This window comes from Seriola aureovittata, chromosome 15 (genome assembly GCF_021018895.1).
Source record: "Seriola aureovittata isolate HTS-2021-v1 ecotype China chromosome 15, ASM2101889v1, whole genome shotgun sequence".
Classification (NCBI taxonomy): domain Eukaryota; kingdom Metazoa; phylum Chordata; class Actinopteri; order Carangiformes; family Carangidae; genus Seriola; species Seriola aureovittata.
The window spans coordinates 15787940-15811905 of NC_079378.1; the positions used below are offsets into that span (position 1 = coordinate 15787940).

Here is a 23966-nt window from a genome sequence, read left to right on the forward strand (position 1 = left end):
GAAACACGTCGCGCTCTAAAAGCCAGTGTGTGACAGAAACCTCACCCCATCAGTATAAATATGAGTCATCATTTAACAGAGACAATCTGCTAAGACAGCTCGAGGGGGGGGGGTGTCCTCCCTCGAAATGAAGTACCTTCACCTGAACCTAACTGTGCTTCAGGTTACATGCATTTTAGCTCCTGGACCCTTATTGGGATAGTGAATCATAGCACAACTGCTCAGATTGTTTGTTACAATAAAATGAATTCTATTGTAATCATAGATCATGATTAGAAGAGCTTAAATTCAGAAGGAAGACCCCTTCAATTTTCTCACATTTTGTTATGTTGCAGTCTTGTGGTAAAATAGTTTAAATTCATTTTCCCCTTATCAATCTGCATTCAATACCCCATAATGACAAAGCGAAAACAATTTTAGAAATAGTTACAAATATATTAAACAGACAAAACTGAAATATCACATTTACATAAGTATTCAGACCCTTTACTCAGTACTTGGTTGAAGTACCTTGGGTATGATGTGACAATCTTTGCACATCTGGATTTTGGGGATTTTCTTGCCGTTCTTCTCTGCAGATCCTATAAAGCTTTGTCAGATGGATAGGGACTGTCGGTGGACAGCCACTTTCAGGTTTCTCCAGGGATGTTTGATTGGGTTCAAGTCAGGGCTCTGGCTGGGTCGCTCAAGGACATTCACAGTGTTGTCCCTGAGCTACTTTTGTATGGACAGGACAATGATTTTTTGTCCTGTTGGAGGGTGACCCTTTAGCCCAATCTGGGGTCCTGGGGTGCTCTGGATCTGGTTTTCATCAAGGATGTCTTTGTACTTTGGTCTGTTCAGCTTTTCCTCAACCCTGACCAGTCTCCCTGTTCCTGCTGCTGAAAAACACCACCACTGCATGATGGTGCCACCACAGTGCTTCACAGTTGGGAGGGTATTGGGCAGGTGAAGAGGTTTCCTCTGGTTACCTCCAGACATAACTTACCTTAGAATTCAGTGTTGGCTTCATCCTGTCAATCCTGTCTCTGAGCTCTGCAGGCCGTTCCCTCTGCCTCATGGTTTGCTCATGGATTTTGCTCTGATATGCTGTCAGCCGTGAGACCGTTTATAGAGAGGTGTGTGCCTTTTCAAATCATGTCCAATCAGCTGAATTTACCACAGGTTAACTCCAATCAGGGTGGAGAAACATCTCAAAGATGATGAGAAAAATTGGAGGAAACAGAGCTGCAATTCAAGTGTCATGGTAAAAGGTCTGAATACTAAAGTCTTTGTGATATTTCAGTTTGATTTCTTTTAATAAATTAGCAAAAAGCTAAAAAATTATGTTTTTCACTTTGTCATTATGGGTATTGGGTGTAGATTGATGAGGGAAACAATGTATTGAAATGATTTTAGCATTAGGCTGCAACATAACAAAATGTGAAAAAAGTGAAAGGGTCTGTCTGTGTGTGTGTGTGTGTGTGTGTGTGTGTGTGTGTGTGTGTGTGTGTGTGTGTGTGTGTGTGTGTGGTGTGTGTGTGTGTGTGTGTGTGTGTGTTTGATACCCCTTGTTCCCTCTACTTGTCCCTACTCTCTGTGGACAAAAGCAGACTCTTTTCAGCAGGTTGAGTGCGGCCACAGGCATGGTGTGTCTCTGCGAACAGTGGGGACATGGGGGGAATAAAAAACAAACATGAGAGGAAAAACAATTTTAGGGTAGTGGGAATGTTCCTGTAGCTGTAATTTGACTGGTGAAACTCCATCTTCTACCCTAATCCCAGTATAAGTGAGAGCTTGAGACTGAAATATGTTCACTCTATGTGAATATGTTTAAATTCATTCGGGTGTTTCTCTGAATGTAAATGAGTGTCATGTTTATGTGTCCTGCTGTGAGTGATATGATATTTTTGATCTTTTTCGCAGAGGTTCTGATGAACACTAAGACGGAGACTTCTGATCTCAAATGGACCATCTTTTCGCGTGCCAAACCCGAGGTATGTAACCCCAGCTTCACTATGTTATCTGTATTCCTAACACAGTCCTTGTGGTGACTGGGGATTTTTGGCTTCCAGCTGTTCCTTTGTTACTTTGGCTATAAAAGAGTTCCTTATATGGCAGGTAACTGACAGAATAAAGGAGACGCCAGAGTGGATGTGGGATTCAAAGTATATTGAAAGCAGATGCTTTGATATATCCCATCAACCTTGGAGTTGGAGTCACTGTCTGCCCACAATTTTGAATACTGCAGCCAGAAAAAGACATATTTGTAATTCGATCAACTGAAGAGTGGTTGCTACGGTATTTTTGCCAGCGTCAGTGACCAAAACTGCTCAACTTGCTGATGCCTCAGAGGGAAAATGGTTACAGTAATGCTGGCAGGAAGATGTCTGGAACTGGACAGAAATACTCAACAAATGTGTCTGGGCTTTTGATTAAGATGCAAAGTAGACTGACAGTCTCGAAATAGTGTCAGCAGCCATTATCATTTGAAGCAGTTTATCAAACGCTTCGCATTGTCGGAAACATGGCTGGATAGTTTTTCCATGACACTGTAGAGAATAAAACTGTGATGCAGTTAATGATGACGTGCCATGAGCTGTCTGCATCAAAAATTACAGATATTAAAGGATTACTATATGGTTATTTTAGGATTAAAGGATTGTGGTAGCTTCATAGTAGATATTTGTGGCTTCTCAATTTGAATTCACTTTTTGTAAGGAGACCAAATAAAGCAATGTAATCATTTTATTGCAACAACTATTTTAATGAGTTGCTGCCACACGGGCCTCAGAATTGGGGAATTTGGGGTGGCGTGGTTTAAAACCTTGCTATAATGATCGACATGTGTTGGTTAAAACTCTTGTCGACCCCTCAGCCCTGGGTCGTTGCAATGCTAACACCGTTAGAACAGGAACAGCCATCGGGCATAACGGGAGAAATCCCGATGGGTCGCTGCAGACTGGTCCAGCTGCCGGGTCAACAACTTTTCTGGCAGAAACCTCAATATGTTTTTCCTAAGCTCATGAAATAAAAGGTAACAGATCATTAGCATTTAAAGGCTTATTGTGAATGTGTGTTTGCTGCAGGGGTTGTATTTAGATCTTTCACTTCCAACAAAATTTGCCAAGGTGTGCCCAAACCTTTGCATAAAACTGCGGTGTAAAACCATACATCTCTGTATTTATACTTCCTTCTCTGTTTTGCTTTCAAAACTATTTATCAAATTTTGTCAAATCCAGATGAGCCCCATGGGATGTTCTGTGCATCTTCATCACAGAAAACATTTTGTTCTCAGAAATATGTGCTGCCAAAGTCCATAGTATTTCTTTTTTGGGATTAGAAGGGAAATTCTCCCTTCAAGTGATTCAGACCTGGCTCTCAGTGCACTGCTGCACTGTAATTCATTCAGACCAGTATTCTGCTTCACTCAACACATCATCTGCAAATGGATTTTTAAAGATTTACATATTTACATAACTGAATTTCTGAGCCTCAAGTTCAGCAAATCTGCTAAATTCTGCCCTGAGTATGTTAATTTCTTGCTTGTTTCCTGCTCTTGGGAACATAGTGGTGGTGAACATGTTTGCTGTTGACTCAGAAGTCAGACATGAAAGCCTTTTTCACTTGTATTTTGCTCCTCAACAAATGTAGATTTCTGTGGAGGGGTTTCAGTTCAGACATATTTGTGATATCCCATCCTGTATTCTTGCAATTTCGTCTAAAAGTGTGTTTAAGGGGTGAAAGTAGTGTCTGTCTTGGATGCTGTGTGCAGTAGTGTGCTCCGTTTGACAATTGAGACTTGTATTCCCACTGGCTGGGCTGCAGCTCTGCGGTAGGAATGATTTAACAACTCGGATTCAAATTTGGGCTGGATCATAATCCACACCAGGCGAGAGCTGTCCCACAGGCCTCTGACAGGTGCATTACAGCAGCGGGCCAACAAATAACTGCAACATTATTATGACGAATAGCACTTTTAATATGACCAATTATATAAAGACTATAGAGCAAGTCTTGGACAGGACAATTAAATATACTGCACTCACAAAAATGTTCTCAAGATTTCGGGCTCATATGTCATTTTAATGTCCAACCTGGCAACCCTTTGTTCTCCTCTTTGCTCTCAGTGGGAGGAAGTAAGCGGTTTAGACGAGGAGAACAACAGCGTGAGGACCTATCAGATCTGTCAGACCGACAGCTCATCCAGCCACTGGCTGCGCAGCGGCTTCATCCAGCGGCGAGGAGCGTCTCAGGTTTACGTGGAGCTGCGGTTCACCATGATGGAGTGTTCCTCCAGGAGCACCCACCACCGCAGCTGTAAGGAGACCTTTAACCTCTACTACTACCAGGCCGACTCCAATGAGGCCACGGCCACTTACCCACCCTGGATGGAGAACCCATACACCAAGGTACTTCCACCCTCAAAAGGTCAAAACAAATGATTGACAGCCTCATATATAGGAAATCATTATTATTTATTCATTTCATTATTTCTGTTTCTCCGTGGTTGTTTCAGGAATTATTTTTCTTAAATAATATCTTGATTTACTAAACATACAAACACATAACAAAATTGAATTTCTGCATTAAATGGGCACTCCACCACCATTTTACATAAAGGAAAAAGATCAGTTTTTTTTGTCACTATTGGAACCACTCAGCCTGTGAGAGCCATGTCTCATAATTCATTTAGATATTTTTCTTTATCAGTTAATTGACTAAGTGTGGAATGTTAAACACACAGAGCCCAAAGCGATAACATAAATTTGCTTATGATATTCGATATTCAATGATATCTTTAAGCATGAAATATATATGAAAAAGAAAAACCATACATTCTCTCATATGAGAAGCTGTAAACATAAAATGTTTACGAGAATGCAGATTTTTCTGGTGATTAATTTTCCAATCGATTAATCGACTAAATGTTGCTGCTCTAATTAATGATCTCAGTCCCAGATAAGCCTGATGATGTCACCCAGGTTATCTTGAATTGATCTTGAAACTTACATTTTGTAACAGACAGGCTTCGCTACAAACTGAAGGTGTGGAGGTTAAAACATGAGGCTGTTTACCAGGCAAAGAGTGATGGAAAAAATAGGTTACTGAATTGCATCATGCAAAGTGTAGATTCCAGTATTTTTTACCCATACTCGGGATCAAAAGAAAAGATATTTTGGCTGCTGCTGCATCTTTTTTTTTTTTTAAATGTGACTCGCCCAAACTTAATGGAAGTGCAGTATTAAACTGCGGGAATATCCCTTTAACTCTCAAATTGGAAAAAAATGGTGTGAAATTCTGTCCATAAAGTTCTTGTCTTTCCATTAGTCAATATCAGTAAATCTCTCTTGTCCACATTTCATTCACAAACTTTACTAGTTGTTTTACATGTTTAGCTTTTTATCTACTGTATGATAACACACCACCAAAGAGAGGTTTCAAAATAGTCTCTGCTTCTCAACTTCATTACCACTTAATAATGTAACTGTGACAGAAAAATAAAAGGGATGAAATGTTCACTGTGATGAATTACGTTTCTCTTGAGCAAGTCCCTGCAAGTTGAGGCTCAAAGCGTACTGTAACAAATGGGAAACAATGGATGCCAGGAAGGTAGTAAATCAATCTAAAATCACAGTGGGATGCTGTGGAAAGTATTCAGTAATGTAAAGCATATGTGATGTTTAGTTAATGGGATGGAATGGCTAAATGCAAAACCACCAGTCTCGTTCTTTTTTAGAGTGCATACTGTGTGTTGGAATCTGGCCATTACATAAGATCTTTCCTCTTACTTCCTGCCCTAGGTGGACACAGTGGCTGCAGACTTTCTACTGAGGAAGGGTGGGGAGCGGAAATTTAATGTGAAGACCTTAAGACTTGGGCCTCTATCTAAGAGAGGCTTCTACTTGGCTTTTCAGGCTCAGGGCGCCTGCATGGCCCTGCTGTCTGTCAGGGTGTTCTTCAAAAAGTGTCCTCCCCTGGTTAGTGCTCTTTCCTCTTTCCCTGAGACTGTCCCCCGTACTCTTGTGCAAGAGGCACAGGGAGTGTGTGTGGAGCATGCCGCCCAGCAGGGGCCACGACCTCGGCCCCCGAAGCTCTTCTGCGGGGAAGATGGCCAGTGGGTAGGCCAGCCAACAACCTCCTGCGCCTGCCTACCAGGATTTGAGCCCACTGAGGGACACACACGATGTACAGGTAAGAAGGAGGCAAAGTTAGACCACATATACAAGTATGTATTTATATAGGCTACACCCACATAGGCAGCAGAGCAGGCAGACTAAACAAGAAAACAATGGTAAGATGAGGGTGGTTTTTGCTGCGAGAGGGTCACAAGCGTTGGAGAGGAAATGAGAAACCGAGGAAGTTAATGAGGGAGGGGAACATCTTTAACACGGAGGGGACAGAGAGAGGTCAGGTGGGGCAGCACTTATCTCAGAAAGGAAGAGCAGGGTCAAAGGCTTACTGCTGCGACAACTCATGGTTCGGCTAAGATAGAAGGAGCACAAGAGGTGAAGGTAGCAAGGGGGTGGGGGCTGCTCGGGGTAAAGATCATATCGCTTTGAGAACATCAAAGCAAAGCAGACAAAAAAAGAGGGAAGAAGCAGGATGATTCTCTTAGGAGCCGTGCAGCAGCTCTGTTTAATGAGACCAATTAACAAGCCTCGTGCAAGAACACCCCCCATGTGCGCACTCACACACACACAGACACGCATGCACACGCATGCACACACACCACATCACGCCAACATGGGAAATCGTTGAGCGCTAAACACAGAAACACAAGGAGAAATGGTACGTTTTCTCAAGAAAATGTGTGCTGTTTGAAAGTAGGATTCAGTTTGATCTCAGTGGGAGGTCTAATGATTTTTCATAACAAAAAATAATTTCCAACATTTTGCTTCTGGTGAAGTGGGGTTGGCATTTCCAGTGTTATGTCACTGAAGAGAGCTGTGAGGAAAAAACACTCACCAGACCATAAAGGAAATTGCCTTTATAACAAGATTGAACAGTTAATTTGCTTCATTGGCAGCATATTTCAGAAAATGAAATTGACGTCTAGATTTAAAATTAAATTAATTTTGCTGCAATGCCAACATCTCCTATAGACAATACATATATTTTCTGGGTCAAACATAACCCTCGAATGCAAAACTTATGAATGCAGTCAAGTTGATGTAGTGTTCTAGTTGAGATCAATCAGTAGGTTTAAACCACATCTTTGAAGTAAAGCTGTAACTGGCTATAAATACTGCTACATGCGAGGCGTATATTTCCCTGTGTGTCCATAATACAGAACTTACATGATGACACCTAAATAGATTTGAAGGTATGACAAAATGATAACAGCTGTCAATAAACTCCAAAAATGATTAATATTAATCATAATAAAAAAAGTCCAGAACTCAGGATAGCACAACAAAATAATTACTTAGATTAGCATGGACTGCTGCAACTGCTAAATGTTGTCACAGCTGATCTCAGTGAAATGTGAAAACACTGGTTAGTGATCAATAGAGACTGTTGCTGTAAATCAATTGTTCTCACTCTGCGCTATCTGTCCGGGTCTCAAAAGCACTCAGGTTGATTTCTTAATCTTATATATATATGTATATATATATTGTTTTTCCTCCCTCTGTAACTCTACCTTATTTCTGTCCTGTCATTGATTCATTTGTCAAAGCACTTTGTAAACTATGTTTTTAAAAGGTGCTATATAAATAAAGTTATTATTATTCTTTACATATATATATATATATATATATATATATGTGTGTGTGTGTGTGTGTGTGTATACACACGCAGTGTGGTCAAAATGTTATTTGAATGGAGAAGACCACTTCCCCATAAACATAAACAGTGGCCATAGCACACCTGTGCCATAATCATGGTGTGTAATCAGCATTTTGATATGCCACACCTGTCAGGTGGACGGATGCTCCTGGCAAAGAAGTACTCACTAACGTGTGTGTGTGTGTATATATATATATATATATATATATATTATATATATATATATTTTATATATATATATTTTATATATATATATATATAAAAACCTCTGAGCAGCTGAGGGATACAGCAGTGCTCACCACACTCCACTAACTTGTTTCAGATGTGGGAAATTCCTGTGGCAAAAGGTCGGCCACAGTGTGTTGACCCTGCGAAACAAGTCAGTTCTGACTGTAACAATGTTCCACTTGGTGTGAAAGTTTATTGTTTTATTTCTCTCACTCAGCAGCTACAGTGGCATTTCAGCTGCCACAGTGAGCACAGAATAGTAAACACTGCAGGTGCTGGTGAATGTATGTGGCGTTAGGTGACAGACAGCTTATTACACATTCATGCGTAGGACGGGTGTCGGTATATTGAATCCGGTGTGTATGGTGTTAATGTGTAGCTGCTGAGAGGAGAATGGGTTCAGACTAGGACAACTAATGACAATTATAATTATCAGTTAATATAGTCATTAGGGTTTTTTTTAAATAAATAAAACAGAGAAAAACAGAAAATCCTCCAGTCTGAGAATGTTTGACACTTTTCCATTATTAGATGTACCTTGATTTTCTCAGCCAACTAAGTTTTTGGTTGTAGTGAGGAGACAATATTTGGATCAATAAACAAAGGTAGTTCTTTGTAAGGACTCCCACATGTTTAGTCATTAGTTTTGTCATTCAGATATAATCAGGTAAATTCAATGATAAGCAGTATGTCAATGGTGTGTGTTCACTGAATAGACTATTACTATGAGATTTATTACTGTGATTGTCTTCAGTTAAGAGCACTCATTACATGGATTGGTCTGTCAATCCGCAACCATCTGGCACCGAAGTACCCTGAAAAAAAACAGAAATGTATTTGCAAATTCAGTTTGACCCTGGTCTGTGTCGACATAGTGTGTGTGAGAAGATTTTATTCAATGTGTAATTTGTTCTCCCCTCTCAGCCTGTTCTGTGGGTCAGTTCAAGTCAGGCACGGAGGGACAGTGCACTGACTGTCCAGGATTCAGCCACGCCGCCATCAGAGGGGAGTCGGTGTGCGCATGTCGCTCTGGATACCTACGTGCAGAATCTGACACTCCTGACACCCAATGTACTAGTGAGTATGCATACAACAGTACTCGTGCACGAATCCACATGCAAATAGGGAGGTGCTAAGCAACACAAGCATCCACTGGTTTGTTCTCACTCTTTACCTTCCCTCGTTCTTCCTCACTTTGTTTTCACCCTCTCTGGTGCTGTTTCTCTTCTCCTCTGGTGTCATTTAGCCTGGCTCCTCTAATCTGCTTTGTGTCTTTTCTCCCACGGCTGGGCATTGAGATGCATGTCTTTTGTGACAGGTTGTTGGGGGTTGGGCTTTCTCTCCAAAGTGAAGTAGGCATTGATGGTCCCAAGTGACACCTCCATGCGGATTCAGGAATTTCAATTCAGCCACACGTTAGACGTGTGAATGAGAGGGACTTTTTAATTCGGTGCATTCTCCTGAATTGGCCCTAAAGAGGAAGTGAAACAATGTGACACTCAGCATAGGGGCTGTTTTCTGTTCTCTGTAGATGTGATATCAATACAGAATTTTCATCCACCAATTTTATTATTGCTGATAACTTTAATTACAAAGGCTTTATCTTAATTATTAATCACTTAATCAGGCCATTTCTATTACATATTCTGTTTTTGTACTGGATTGTGTGTGCAGGTCTGCACATCACTTTCATTTTCAATTTGTATGCAAAATTGCAAAAGCCGTGCCATCTGTAAATCATGCGGCCCTTTCCCCCTGAAAATAAGTGTTTTACATTGCTATGACAACCGTGGTGATTTTAATAAAGTGGATTCTGATTGTTAAGTCATAAAATGCATCACCTCTAAAAATCCCCATTCCCAAATGTTGAATTCAGAATTCATATGCACTCAAGATTGTCTGTGATGTTGCCCCACTTGGGTTTCCAATGAGAGCACTTATTAGCACTTAAGTTAGCTGCAGGCTCACTGACAAAGCTCCGTCTCCTTGGCAGGAACAGAAACTTATTCACAGCAGCTGAGTGGTATTGCTGTTAAGTTTCGCATGGCTTGAGGCAATAGCTATCTTCTTACAATTTTCAGACAGTGATCATTATCATCCAGTTTCAGACAAACTGTTAAATGCTGCAACACATATGCTTCTGTTGTGACGCAAAGCCTCTGCAGAAGCGTTGTTCTGCTTCGTGACTGCGAGTACAGACTGAGTAAAATGTCCTCAGCTTGTATGGAAAAAGGTGAATAAATGGTCTGTGTGGGTCATGGGAAGGTAAAGCAGCAGTAAAATTACACAGAAGAGGTTATAATTAGATTTGATAGAGGAATTTTATACACTGCGATTGCATCAGGGGTATGCGGTGACTGGAAAATCAAATATGATGACATTTTTGACCGAATAACACGACAACATTTGAGGGATGACTACTGCTGCTTTCTGAAGGCATTTAAAACCTGAAAATGTATCATATGTAATGTTGCGGTAATGACTGCACTGAGTCTCTTTAATAAGTTTAGAAAATTGCAACACCTGAGTCTGACATTAATGCTGCTGCTACAAAATTAAAAGGAATAGTTTGACATTTTCTCTCTTTAGAATTAAACATAGAGAATCCCACTCTCTCATATCTGCAGGTTAAATATGAATAAGTGTATTTCCTAAAATGTGAAACTATTCCTTTAAGGAGAATGATTTGCTTGGAGCTTGAAGGGCAATTGTTTTGTTCATTTCCAGTATTTATAACTTCGAGAATGGCAATTTAATTTTGGCTTTTTTTCCCCCATCACTTGTAGAACCTCCGTCGGCGCCACGTAGCATCAGCACCAAGATCAACGACACCACGCTCAGTCTGGAGTGGAACGAGCCTCTGGACAACGGCGGCAGAACAGACCTGGGCTACGCTGTCAGGTGCTCTGTGTGCAGGTCAACCAAAGGGCCGTGCCTCCCCTGCGGAGACAGCGTCAGCTACCGGCCAGAGCATGAAGGCCTGCTGGGTCGCAGGGTGGAGGTGTGGGGCCTCCTGCCGCACACCACGTACACCTTCACCATCCAGGCGCTCAACGGGGTGTCTCAGCTCAGCGGCAAGGACCCTGCGAGTGACAGTGTCAATATCACCACAAGCCATGACGGTAAGAGGTGGAGAGGAAGAGGTGGAAAGGTATAAATAGTCAGAGTTTCATGCGGTATTTATAATTGTTCTGCCACCTGTGCAGTGCCATCGCTGGTGCCTGTGATTCACAAGAGCGACTCCACAGAGAGCAGTCTGACTCTGCACTGGTCAGTCCCAGCGCAGCAACACTACACCATCCTGCAGTATCAGCTACGCTACTGTGAGAAGGTGAGAGCTTCCCGACAACACCTCTCATCTCTGTGTGACTATTCAGACTTCATTATTTTCTCTTCACGCATACTGTGGCTCAGGATTAGAATGAAGACGTAGTAAACAGGGGGCTGCAGTAATTAAAATGGATTTCCTCACACAGACCCAAAATATGCAGGTGAAGTCAACAGAGACCAAAATGTCCTGTAACCTGCAGAACTTCTGGACAAACAAGACTGCTTCAGCTCAAAACATGGTCATGTGATTTCTGAGAGTAAGACTTTGTGTCAGTGTTACAGCTAAGACACAAGATGCTTTCGTGTGAATGAAATCCATTTTAAAATATATGTAAACCTCCAACATGTTAATTAACATGAGGTCAGGTCAGTGTGACTAAACTTCATATCAACAATATGCAGTTATAAGTATAGGATACTTGGATTCCTATAGATTACCCTTTAGTGGCTTTTTTTTCTTGCTTTGAGTTTATTTTTTCACAGTGATTTCTGTCATTTCCTCATTTACTCCTGGTTTACACTCAGTTCCAGTCCAGCTAACTCCGTTTTCATTTAGGAGCGACGCAGTGAGGATCAGTGCCACTACACAGAGAGTAACAGAAACCAGGCCGTGCTCACAGACCTCCGCAGGGCCACTCAGTATGAAGTGCAGGTCCGGGCACGCACCATGGCTGGTTATGGCAGCTTCGGCCCTGCAACCATCTTCCGCACCCTGCCTGATGGTAAGAAAAAGCTCCATTTACTCTTGAAGACAGACTTTCTTTTTCTTTTTCTTTTCTTTTAATTTTTTAAAATTCTTCCCTGCACAGTCAGGCCCTGCTCAATTTCTTGTTATGAATTTATTGCCTGTGTCCTTTTATCGAGCCTCTTTTAATATTACAAATTCCTGTCATGCTCTTTCTTTCCCTCTTTTAATATTTTTTTCTTTACTACCAATGTAAACTTCCTGTCACGGTTTCTGTCGTTGCATTACTCTAACTCTCTGCCTGTGTGTCTTGTTTTCTTTTCTTTTTTCTCTGTGTCTTTTGTTTGTCTCAGGACATGACTCTGCCTCCCAGTTCTTGATACCTGGCATCCTTATCGCTGTTGGGATGCTGCTGCTTGTCACTTTCGTCTTGGTGGCTGCTTACTGCATACGGTGAGAACAAGGGAAGGGGAAAGAAGCGAAAAGAAAAAAAAAAAAAAGAAGCTGACAGAATAACAGGAAATGGGAGAAAAAAAACGGGGAAATCGAAAACCAATAACAACCACGACCCCAATTTTACAGTTTTACACCACTTTGTTCTCTTGTTTATACAAATGATATCTTATCAACAGTGGATTTGCACTCTGTTACCCATACCATGTTTTTTCTCTGTGAGGCAGTTCAGACACAAAGCAATGCTCATGATGTCTTTTGCTTGCACAGCTAAAAGTTATCCTGCTCATTAGAACATTTTCCTTAGGCTTCATTGTTTGAGTAAATAGTGTTGGATGCCATCAGAGGGGGAGAAAAAGAGAGTGTGTGTGTGTGTGTGTGTGTGTGTGTGTGTGTGTGTGTGTGTGTGTGTGTGTGTGTGTGTGTGTGTGTGTGAGAGAGAGAGAGACAGATGACGATAGAGGTAGAGGGCAGGGAGAGACAGGATGCAGGCGTCCCAACCCTGTTTCCACAGGACAAGAGAACAATAGCTGTGACCTTGTGACATACACACACACATACACATACACATAGAGTTACACACACAATTAACACACACACACAAACCAGTGGCTGAGGCCCAGATCTGCCACTAACCGAGGGTGGTGCATTATTGCTATTTTAGGCTTATGAGGTGGGAGAGGGAGAGAAATGGAGGAAGGCAGGGATCCAGTAGCTACGGGGCCGTTACAGTCTTACAGGGATGAGTTTTTGCCAGCAGAATTATAATGGAGCCACTTGTGTCAAAGAGCAGAACCATAGGCGTTGGCTTAGGTATTTGTCATTACTGCAAGTCATCACACATTATGTTTTTGAGATTGCTGTGGGTTGTTTAAAGCAAACTGAATCCTTACAACAACAAGGGTATTTTTGTTTTGTCAGAAAATAATAAAATGATGGTGTTTTTGGAACAGAGAGTGTCCTTCAGGACTCTGGAGCTCTGTCAACAAGAGAGTATTTGGTCTGTAGCTGAACTGAACTCTGACCCCTCTGCACATTGGAGTATTCCTAAAGGGGATCAATAAATTATCATATTTTGCTATGCTCGCTTGCATCCTAGAATTTTTATCATCAAATAAAAATCACACAATGTTTTTGATTTTTGGTTCTTTTTTTCTCATTTAGAGTTTATATTTTATTCAACAAGACATCTTTTTTTTGTTTTTGCATCTGAACAGTCACATTGTTTCAGCATTGATTGGCTTCACATTGAAAAAGCATTAGCAATGCTTGCCAAAAAAATTTAAGTCAAACATCCATTTTTCAGATAACTGCACTGCCATCCTAATCTTACTTTATTTATCCCGATCTCTTCCTGCCTGCAGCAGACACAGCCGAATAAAGGATCCAGAACTGAGCGACAAAAACAGCCAGTACCTTGTTGGCCAAGGTAACAGATCAAGGACGCATACACACTAAACCTCGGCAGTGATTTCCAACTCATTAAGAAAATCATATTTAATGCGACGGGCTCGTTGCTGCACATAGTTCTCTAAACTTTTCTTCTTTTCCTTTCCCACGACTCTGTTTGTCTTTCTCTCGCAGGGGTCAAGGTTTATATCGACCCCTTCACCTATGAGGATCCGAATGAGGCGGTGCGAGAATTTGCCAAGGAAATCGATGTTTCCTTTGTCAAGATTGAGGAGGTTATTGGCGCTGGTAAGCCCCAGCCGTATGCTTTTCCCAGTATTCATAAATGAGTGAACTTTGCACTGGTCATCTCTTTCTGTGGACTCACTGACTGAATGTATTTTTGTAGCCCTGCTGATTGTCTTCTTTCAAAATAACATTATTAAAAATAAATCTAATTTACTAAGTTAAATTGATTCTGTGACATTTAAAACCATTGTCTGGTGTTTTTATTGGACAAAATTCAATATATGCGTGTAAATAAAGCAATTAACTGATAAATATGTCAGCAATATTAGTAGCCCCTCATTCAAAACTAAAGGGCACCACTAGCTGCAAGCAAGCTGTAGGTTTGCTGACGATAATAGTCATCCTCTTAATGTGGTGAACGACTGCTACAGCAAACAGCTCTAATAGATGTTTATGTGTCTGTGCTGCAGGAGAGTTTGGGGAGGTGTGTCGAGGACGGCTGAGGATCCCAGGGAAAAAAGAAAACTACGTGGCAATAAAGACGCTGAAGGGAGGCTACACTGATAAGCAGAGACGGGACTTCCTGTCTGAGGCGTCCATCATGGGGCAGTTCCAGCACCCCAACATCATCCACCTGGAGGGGATCATCACGGCCAGCTGTCCGGTCATGATCCTCACGGAGTTCATGGAGAACGGAGCTCTGGATTCGTTTCTGCGGGTCAGTGTGAGATAGAGAAGAGCACACACTAAAAAAACTACGCCATCACTTCCCTCCCTCTCCAACTCAAGTGTTTCTTTCCTCCGTAGCTGAACGACAGCCAGTTCACGCCCATCCAGCTGGTGGGTATGCTGCGCGGCATCGCCTCCGGCATGAAGTACCTGGCAGAGATGAGCTACGTCCACCGGGACCTGGCTGCCCGCAACATCCTGATCAACAGTAACCTGGTGTGCAAGGTGTCTGACTTCGGCTTGTCTCGCTTCCTGCAGGAGAACTCGTCTGACCCGACCTACACCAGCTCTCTGGTGAGATGACAATCCTCCTCAGTTATTGCCTAAAAAACTCTTCATTAAATTCATCTGCTGTGAATCTGCCTGCAGGATATGAATGAAAATTATCTTCAAAGCTCTAGCACATGAGTGGGAGATCAGGACAGGGATTTGACAAGTAGACCAACATGCCATTGATTATGACATGGTATAGTTTCTTAAGTAGCGGCATGCTTTATTTTTTTTTCCTTTTTCAATTATGTTTGAACTAGAATCCACAGGGCTGACGCTCATATTGTCAAATTCAGTTTAAAAATCACACCTTTCACACACTTTACATTTGTTGAAATATTATGTGATAGTTCATTATTTTGCAGTGTTAACTTACTGTTATTTTACCCCCTTCAGGTTCCTTGTCAGAGCTCTGTCTGACTGTGTTTATGCGAAGTCTTGCAGTGTTGACTGTTTTCATTTCTGTGCAGGGAGGTAAAATCCCAATCCGCTGGACAGCACCGGAGGCAATAGCCTTCAGAAAGTTTACCTCAGCCTCAGATGTGTGGAGCTATGGCATCGTCATGTGGGAGGTCATGTCTTTTGGAGAGAGACCCTACTGGGACATGAGCAACCAGGATGTAAGTTTGAGCAAAAAAGCCATGTTAGGCAATTCTTGACGGTGATTGTTGAGGTTTTCTTAGGCACAGCACGAAGCCGAGCTTTTCCTAATTAAAAGTTTGTTTAATAACTTTTACATTTGCATTCTGAAAAAAGGTTTCATATAATCAATGTGTCTTAAGTCTTAGTGTTTGAATAGTAGCTGAATCATGAGATTGCCTCTTTCCTCTTCTGTGATTATTTTTTCTTCTTGTTTGTACATTTGTTAATCTTTTAGCCCTTGAAGCAACTCAGTATTGATTTAAATACCACTCAGTTAATGAATTGGTTTGATCTTTTTTTTTTTTTTTTCCTATCAGGTAATCAATGCCATAGAGCAGGACTACAGGCTGCCCCCTCCCCCTGACTGCCCCACCCACCTGCACCAGCTGATGTTGGACTGCTGGCAGAAGGACCGCTCGGCGCGTCCTCGCTTCACGGACCTTGTCAGCGCTCTGGACAAGCTGATCCGCAACCCTGCGTCACTGAAAATAGTCGCCCAAGAGGGAGCAGGGTGAGAGTGCAGATGTGTTTGGGTGATTGACAGACAATAAGGTCACAATGACAGTGAATATACAGCTCGAGAATGAGCTGAGCTCTGTCCTTTTATAATGTCTCTGCCTTGGTGTCCCTTTAGAGCTCTGACAGTCACAGGACAGACATTACCCTCCTACTGTCCAATCTTATGTACCACCTTAATGTCCTGCTGTGACCTGTCAGCCACTTGCTGTGCCCATTTCCCTTCCTCCACATTCTGCTTGTCGGCTTGTTGCATACGGCAGCGGACACTCCACCCCTGACAAATCCCATTGTTTGTCCCTGTCAGTCACTCAGCGTCAGATTATACCTCTGAGTGTCAGCTGGAATGTTGCTGCAGGATATGTAGTCCATATAAGCTCCTCACTGTTTTCTTCTTTTTTTTTTGCTGTGACAGTGTGTGTAAGTCCTTCCTTTGTTTCTCAACTCTGTCCCCCAGGCCGTCCTACCCCCTGCTGGACCAGCGTGCACCTTTAGCCCTCTCGTCGTGTGCTTCAGTGGGGGAATGGCTGAGGGCCATCAAGATGGAGCGCTACGAAGACAGCTTCCTGCAGGCTGGCTTCAACTCAGTGGACCAGCTGGCCCAGATCACCACACAGTCAGTTCCCATTGCCAGCTTTCCTATCTAAACTGATACTTATCTCTGGAGGAACATTTTCACTTTTCAATTCACACCTCCTGGCCACAAGGTCAAAGAGAGCCAGCCTCGCTTTTAGTAGTGACGGTTGCAAACTGGATTTCCTGAAGTTCCGTTTCAATTTAAGTATGAAAGACTATGGAAGCACAGAGAGCAAGAATTTGATGACTGAAATATTACTTTTATATCAATCAAATCATATCTTTCTTTCCTCCTGTCTAATTATTGATTTTTTTTTCCATCTGTATTCAGGGATCTCCTGCACATGGGAGTGACTTTGGCCGGGCATCAGAGGAAAATCCTTTCCAGCGTCCAGACAATGACCTTTCGGAACAAGAGCACTACAACTGTGACCTTCTAGCTCACCTGTCTGCTGACCTAGAGGTGAACACCAGCACACAGTTGCAGCCATGTACTGAGAGCACTCTGGATCCTCTCCTGTGACCCACTTTGAACACAGACTCCTAGAGAGATTGGCAGAACTTTATTCATGACCAGGGGAAAAAAAAAAGAAAAAAGAAAAAAAGATCAAAAATCAGCAGCTAAAGATGACTTTCTTGTGAGGATCAGAGGAAGTCGTCCGGAGAATGGCAAGTCCTAGTCACCTGCAGTGACCAGGGAATGAAGCTGATGATGTGCAGACTGACTCTGCCTCGTTTTACAGTTTGTGCTCAGTGTTTTTATATCTACCAGAGGTTAGGAACCAATACATGTGCTAAATCAAGAGGAGAGACAGATCCAAGTTTACATTGTTTCTGTAGTGTCATGTCATTTTGAAAACTGGCAGTTGACGAGTTGTTGACCCAGTAAAACGTCACTTCACCAAAGGAGACTAAAAAAAAAAAAATGCCAGTGCCAATTCATGGACTCAGTTTTCATATTGTTGTGTAATTATGAATGAGAACTGCTTTCACCCTGGGTGTCTTGCATTAAATCCATGTGGATTACATCACTAAATAGGCACCTTTCGCATCAAGACTGAACGTTTTAATGTCCCATTTGATTTCAACATTACCTCCTCTTTACTCAGGTGTGATGTGTAATGCAGACTTTGGAGAGTGCTGTACTCGTCCTAATCATGCTTCTCTCATCTTCCTCAGTCTGGCTCTCCCCTCAGCAGCTCAGCTACGTGTGAGCGGAGGAGAGACACAGAGACATATCAGCACTTTTGGCATTTCAGAGTGAATTGTAATCTTCAGTAACTCCATGTGTTTCTGTTGGAGTGTGGTTGATTATTTCCACTGCCTGTGTTTCTGCTGGCAGCTCAATTTTATTAGAATCAGACTGAACAAGGACCAAGAGGACTCAGAGACCAGACAACACTGTCGAATTGGTTTTCTTCGTAGAAAATTATCAAGGAAGCAATCTGGCGTCAAACTTGTTTTTCTTGATATAACTGATTTGAACCATTTTTAATTCAGTATTCTCCATCTTCCAGTGCCATTCAGTCATCTTTGTTGACGTAAATGCCAATTTTATAAAACAGCAATCTCTCATGGGTGATTGAACTTTGTCTCATTTTAATGTACCTTAAAGGGTTACTCTGACATTTTGAAGTTTAGTGTATTTTTTCCTTCATCACATGTTGTGCAGGCGGCAAAATCTTTCTGCTTTTGCCAGCTAGCTGCACAAAAACGGTTTCTTACTATGTGTTAACAACAGGCTCGCTTGTAGCCGGCAGTATCCATAGGTTTCAGGGTGGAATGCTAACAACATTGTTGAGCTCCTGTTTAATTAACAGAGCCCCCCCACACATACACACACACACACACACACACACACACACACACACACACACATTATTACATGTGCTTGTCGAAGAGGAATAATGGACCTGAGTTCAAAATGTCAAAGTATTTCTCAAAGACTTCTTCACAGATGATACCAGCCTTTTTGACATATGGGCCAAGTATAATTTTCCCAGGTAGCTCACAGACCTGCAGTGAATCAGGAAAATGGAGCTAAAACAGCTACTAAAACAACTACAGTATGTTGGATATAAAATACATAGTATGATATTTGTAAATGATTTCCTCTTGTGTCATTTGTGATTTGTAGTATTTTTTGATTTATTGTTCAGTTGAAGATGTTTTTTTGTTTTTTGTTCTGATTTTTGCTAATAGCTCCTTTGGACGTTTATATTGCATTTCTGTCATATGTTACAATTTTCTAAGGTTTAAAGAGGTTTAAAGTGTAGTTTACACACATTTAACGTCCATTCAAATGTGATGAATAAGATAAATTCAAATCCCCTTAGTGCACACCAAAGGCTTTGTGGTGGTGATATTGTGCTACCACTTGAAAAAGACCAAATGTGGTCAAAATGTCTGCGATATCAAAGTCATCCGTTCTCTTTTCGAACATACACTTATGTTAGGCCTCAGTCAGAAACACTGGTATTGTCATGCAAGAGTCTGAGATATTCCTTTTAAGGGTTTTGGGAAAAGTGGTCTTCATATTGAAGATCTCAATAAAATCAACTTTGAAATGATGAATAGATAAAAGTATGTTTTGATTACTGTCCTGTGTGTAGGCTAATCTGTATTCAGTATTCATAATAAAGATGCACAGCAGTGTTTACCATCAAAGACTCATTTTTCAGCTTATTAACATGTCGGATGGTGTCTGTAGATTTTCAGCCTCATCAAAGTCATTCTTATTTCAAATGGACCAGAACTGAAAACTCTACAAATACATGTGGATGTCACCGTATAGACGTCACAGGAAGTCCCTATCTGACCTGAAAGTGCAACCCACATAATTTACCTGTCTCCGGTCTGACCCTGGTGACTTCTGTCCTGAATTCACAGGCTCACAACAAAGCAGCTCCACCATTGTCAAGACACACTATTATTTCTGGATTTGCTCAAACCTTTATTCTCTAATTGAGTTTTACATCAGCGCTCATAGATTACAACAAAAATAAATGCTTCTTGGTCTTGTTTTTTATCTGTGGTGAGATAAGCCCTCAAAGATCATAGCAGAAATGTGGAAATAAAACATCTGAGGAGATGGTGGTATTTCTTTTCTTTTTTTCTATCGTCTTGGTGGCTTTTGTTACAAACAGGCCTCTCATCTAACCCTCGCCCCATTTTTCATAATGAGAGAGAAACAGGAGACTGCAAGGGTGAGAAATGAGTCTCACTCCCCCTATGTTTCCGAGCTTGGGCATCTCACAGCCTTTCCTTTTGCCTTCTGTTACTCCAGAGAGCCTTTACCCCCGAGGGTTCGAAGCTTGTCCTCTCCTATGTTTCCCTTCCTGGTCCTCAGCCCTTTTAATCATGAGGAGATGTTCTTTTCTTCTCCTGTGCCTCGGGCTGAGAGCAGCTTATAGCGCAGCATAAGCTTAAACTCTCTCCGTCTCTCTCTCTCTCTCTCACACACACACAGATACACACACTTTTTTCTCTTTCCTCCTATCTCCAAAGCTACCATAGCCAGGCTAAGCTGCCAGAGCTTTGAGAAGTGTTTAGATTCATTGATTAATGTACTTTGATTATCTCTGTGTTACTGACTCATTCCCCTTGTGCTATTGCTCTCGTGTGGCCCACAACACTCAGACCTGCACAAGTGGAGATAAAATAACAATGAGTAACAACTGTTCTTGTAAGCATGTTTTTTTCTTTAATCCCACCGTGTTTTTTGGGTTGTTTGAATCTCTGTGTCGGGGTGGTTCAGGGTTTTAAAAAGAGAGAGACAGGCATTCACCTCTGGTTTCTGCTATGTGTGACCCCTGACCCCACCGTATAGTACAAATCCAGCCTGAGCTTTTGTCTATGTATGTGAATGGCCATTCATTAGGGCTGCTGTCGGGCAGAGAGCAGACCAGGGCCGCCAGGTTTTAGCATGTGGTGGACTGTGTCATTCCCCTCTCATTCCTGTGTGCATTCAAGTGTGGAGAGCGGGTGTGTGTGTGTGGGTGTGTGTGGGTGGATGGGGGGTTAACCAGTGGGACAGGTACATGTGTGTTAGACAGCAAAGGGTGGGGGTGGGGGCAGGAAGGGATACCATCTGACATGGTTTCACCCTGTCTGGAGCAGTAAACAGAGCAGAGCAGTCAAAGTGTGATCCTGCATCAAATGTGTATTTTAAACAACATACTCCAGGGATGATATTACACTTCCATGAAGTTTGGGGACTCACAAGAGACAGATCAAAAAAAAAAAAAAAAGACCAAATTTGAAACAGCTGAGGCCAACATGTCCTGAATTTGAGCTCCTACTATGAGTCAGACTCAGTGGATCCAGCCTTCCTCTTAAAGGCCCACTTCTTGTTGACTTCAGAATCACGGTTATTTAGGGCTGTTTTCTACACACTAAAGGTGTCAGTGTGCTCCAGCTGAAGTGCCTGTCAGACGGCCGACTCCTCTGACATGTTTCTCTTGAAATTCATGAGAGCTGACAATTTGTGTTCCTCTCAGAGACTTTCAGGCCAGGAGTACAGAGGTGAGGAAGTGAGCAGGGTTTAGACTTTCTCAAGCTCTCTCTCTCTCGCTCTCTCTTTAACCTTTATACAATTGTTTGTTTAGTGTGCACAACCAAGTGAAACCCCTGATAAAGAATTTCCGAAAAGGCTGTCTGAAAGTGTGCACCGCTGTCCCTGCGTTTGAATGATTGTTGCATTGTTCACCTTGCGTTTGAGTATGACCATTAGGAACAGCTAACAGCTAACACTTGTTTTTCATCATACCGCCACCTTGACATGTTCCTTGTGACAACTCAACTGAACTTTGTGTGTAAAAATGGCAGAATGCCCCTTTAACGTATAAAATTAGATCATTTTTTGGAGGCCGCTGACTGATTTAATCCTTCTTTTTGAATCTGCAGAATTGCTTTGATTTTCCTCAGCAGCAGTGGTTTGAAGATGGAAAGTCAGATTTGAGATTGTCATTCCTGTGCAGCTCTCTCTCTCTCTCTCTCTCTCTCTCTCTCTCTCTCTCTCTCTCTCTCTCTCTCTCTCTCTCCCTCTCTCTCTCTCTCTCTCTCTCTCTCTCTCTCTCTCTCTCTTCGCTTCAGGTGCCGGATTTCCTCCCTGAGATGACTTGCAGACAATTTGATCGAAATGGGCCCAATATTTCTGAGCAAATCCACCGAGCAGCCAGCTAAGATTATTTTTCACCTGTGTACGCCACTTGATTGTGGAGAAAGATAGGAGGCACATTGCTCCGGCAGAGCGCTTCCACTCTGTTTCGTATTCTATTTCGTATATAATCTGATCACTGGGAAAGTTGTCGCTACCTGCTGTTCTACAGCGTGTCTGTTGACTTTGCTGCAGCTTGTGTCAGGCCATCACCGTAAATAAGAGTTTCTTCTTAGCTGACCCACCTGTTCAAATAAAGGTTGTGAGGATGTAATTACACCTCCAATGCTGCAGTAGAGTTTGATGTGGAATTAGTCTTATACTTTTCATCTTGAACATAATCCAGTTAATCAATGTAATCCTTTCGATGACAGGCCCCTGCTGTCCCCTCTGTTATTATTGATATTATTTGTTGTAGCAGGATATTCAAATATTGTTTAATTATCTACTTCTAGGCTGTCAGCTTCATAATCACTTTCTTTTTGTGTGATCTCAATTTATTTAAAATTTATTTTAAAATTTCCAAATTACAAACGAAGAATATATTTGGCCCCAGCTACAGTTATAGATCCACGCTCAGCCTGCTCCTCTCTTCATCTGTTTGCTCATAAAAAAAGGATTATTCATGAAGCCAAATAGTTTGCCGATGTACATAATGACTTCAACCACCACAAGTCATAAGTCTCTCCTTCATCTGACTTCAAAGAACGTATCACGTTTTTTCGACGGCTGCGTTAGCGGGATGAGGAATGTGAATATGGACGTTAACACCTTGAGGATGAGCGAGTGGCCCCTCCAGAGGTGTCGGCATGTTCCTGCTCTGTCTCAGCTTTCAGTACACACACAGCAGACATCCATCTCCCCTGTGGCACCCTTTTGTTTTCCACTCCTCTAAGATGTGCTCGTTGCCTTCTGTGAGGAAATGAAAGGAGTGTGACCTTCTCGCTTCTTATCCTCTCCATGTGAATTATATTATTCTGAAACTCAATCCACATGGACCACAATGCAATGGGGTGGGGGTCGGTGGTGGTGGTTGTGGTGGTGGGGGAGTCAGAAGCAGGAGAAAACTATCAAATTGCTCTAAAAAGCCCAAAGAAGGAGCAGAGGCGGCGTTGTGTGACAGAAAAAGGAGGGAAGTTGATAGAAAGCCCCTCGGTGAGAAATCATCTCACGTTAAAGATGTTTCTGATCACCGTGATTGATCGCCATTTTGAACTCCGGTTACTGAACTCAGATTGATGGGTTTGCTCTGCAGTGTTGTGCTTAACCTTTCGCACAGGCCTCACCTTCATGTCCTAACTCAACCCAACTCCTCCTCACCCGTGAACTCCACAAGTATAAATCTTATCCCTCCACTGAAAAATGTGCATCCGCTAAAAGTCGTCTCGTCACAAACTTGAGAAGCAGACCACCAGGTGTTTTTGAGGTTCCGTTCAATCACGCGAAGTTTGTGGAACTTTCAAGATTCGGAGAAACTACCTCACAACATCATTTTAAAACATCCAAGGCTTGTTTTCTGTTCTGCAGTAAAGCCCTCAGCTTTGTCTGTTTGTTCTATTTTTCATGACTACAGTTAAGTCTGGTCTTCATATTTGTATTGTGGTCATAACTGTTTGCTTTTACTGGATGTTGCAGCTTCTTTTTCTGAATTTAAATTATGGTTTGGCAACCGATAGCCTAAATTAACTATTTTCATAGATGTTTACCAAGAACATGGGCAGTAAGCAGTGAGTAGTCAAATAAACAATCATACACATATGTGAGTTACTGCACTGACAGCAGATTTTGTTCTTAAATATAAAGTCTGAGGCTTTTTTGGCCACTTTTTTGGGGGTTTCATGAATGCAGCTCCTCTCACAGCAGGCCTACCGATTAAAGTCCCCCCCCCCCCCCCCCCCCCCCCACTCACTCCTCTGTTCCCCTGTGCCCCCCCTTAAAAGAAAATCCTACACCCACTGTTTCAGCCTGCTT

The 23966-nt window shown here is 42.1% G+C and overlaps 1 protein-coding gene across 2 annotated transcripts in view; it reads left to right on the forward strand.

Moving 5' to 3' along the window:
* The window catches only part of ephb4a (eph receptor B4a), a 37355-nt gene extending 17851 nt beyond the window's left edge, over positions 1-19504 (forward strand). The window contains exons 2-18 of one of the 2 annotated variants that reach the window (XM_056397321.1): positions 1906-1976; positions 4110-4391; positions 5784-6174; positions 8923-9075; positions 10785-11120; positions 11205-11329; positions 11885-12050; positions 12367-12466; positions 13831-13895; positions 14051-14164; positions 14575-14822; positions 14912-15127; positions 15574-15723; positions 16063-16256; positions 16719-16877; positions 17169-17300; positions 18017-19504. In XM_056397321.1, the coding sequence (XP_056253296.1) occupies positions 1906-1976; positions 4110-4391; positions 5784-6174; positions 8923-9075; positions 10785-11120; positions 11205-11329; positions 11885-12050; positions 12367-12466; positions 13831-13895; positions 14051-14164; positions 14575-14822; positions 14912-15127; positions 15574-15723; positions 16063-16256; positions 16719-16877; positions 17169-17277 (2879 nt within the window). In that variant the 3' untranslated portion in view covers positions 17278-17300; positions 18017-19504. Of the gene's footprint in view, positions 1-1905; positions 1977-4109; positions 4392-5783; positions 6175-8922; positions 9076-10784; positions 11121-11204; positions 11330-11884; positions 12051-12366; positions 12467-13830; positions 13896-14050; positions 14165-14574; positions 14823-14911; positions 15128-15573; positions 15724-16062; positions 16257-16718; positions 16878-17168 lie in introns of both variants that reach the window. The other variant, XM_056397320.1, reaches the window with a different exon arrangement.
* Positions 19505-23966: the final 4462 nt, after the last annotated feature.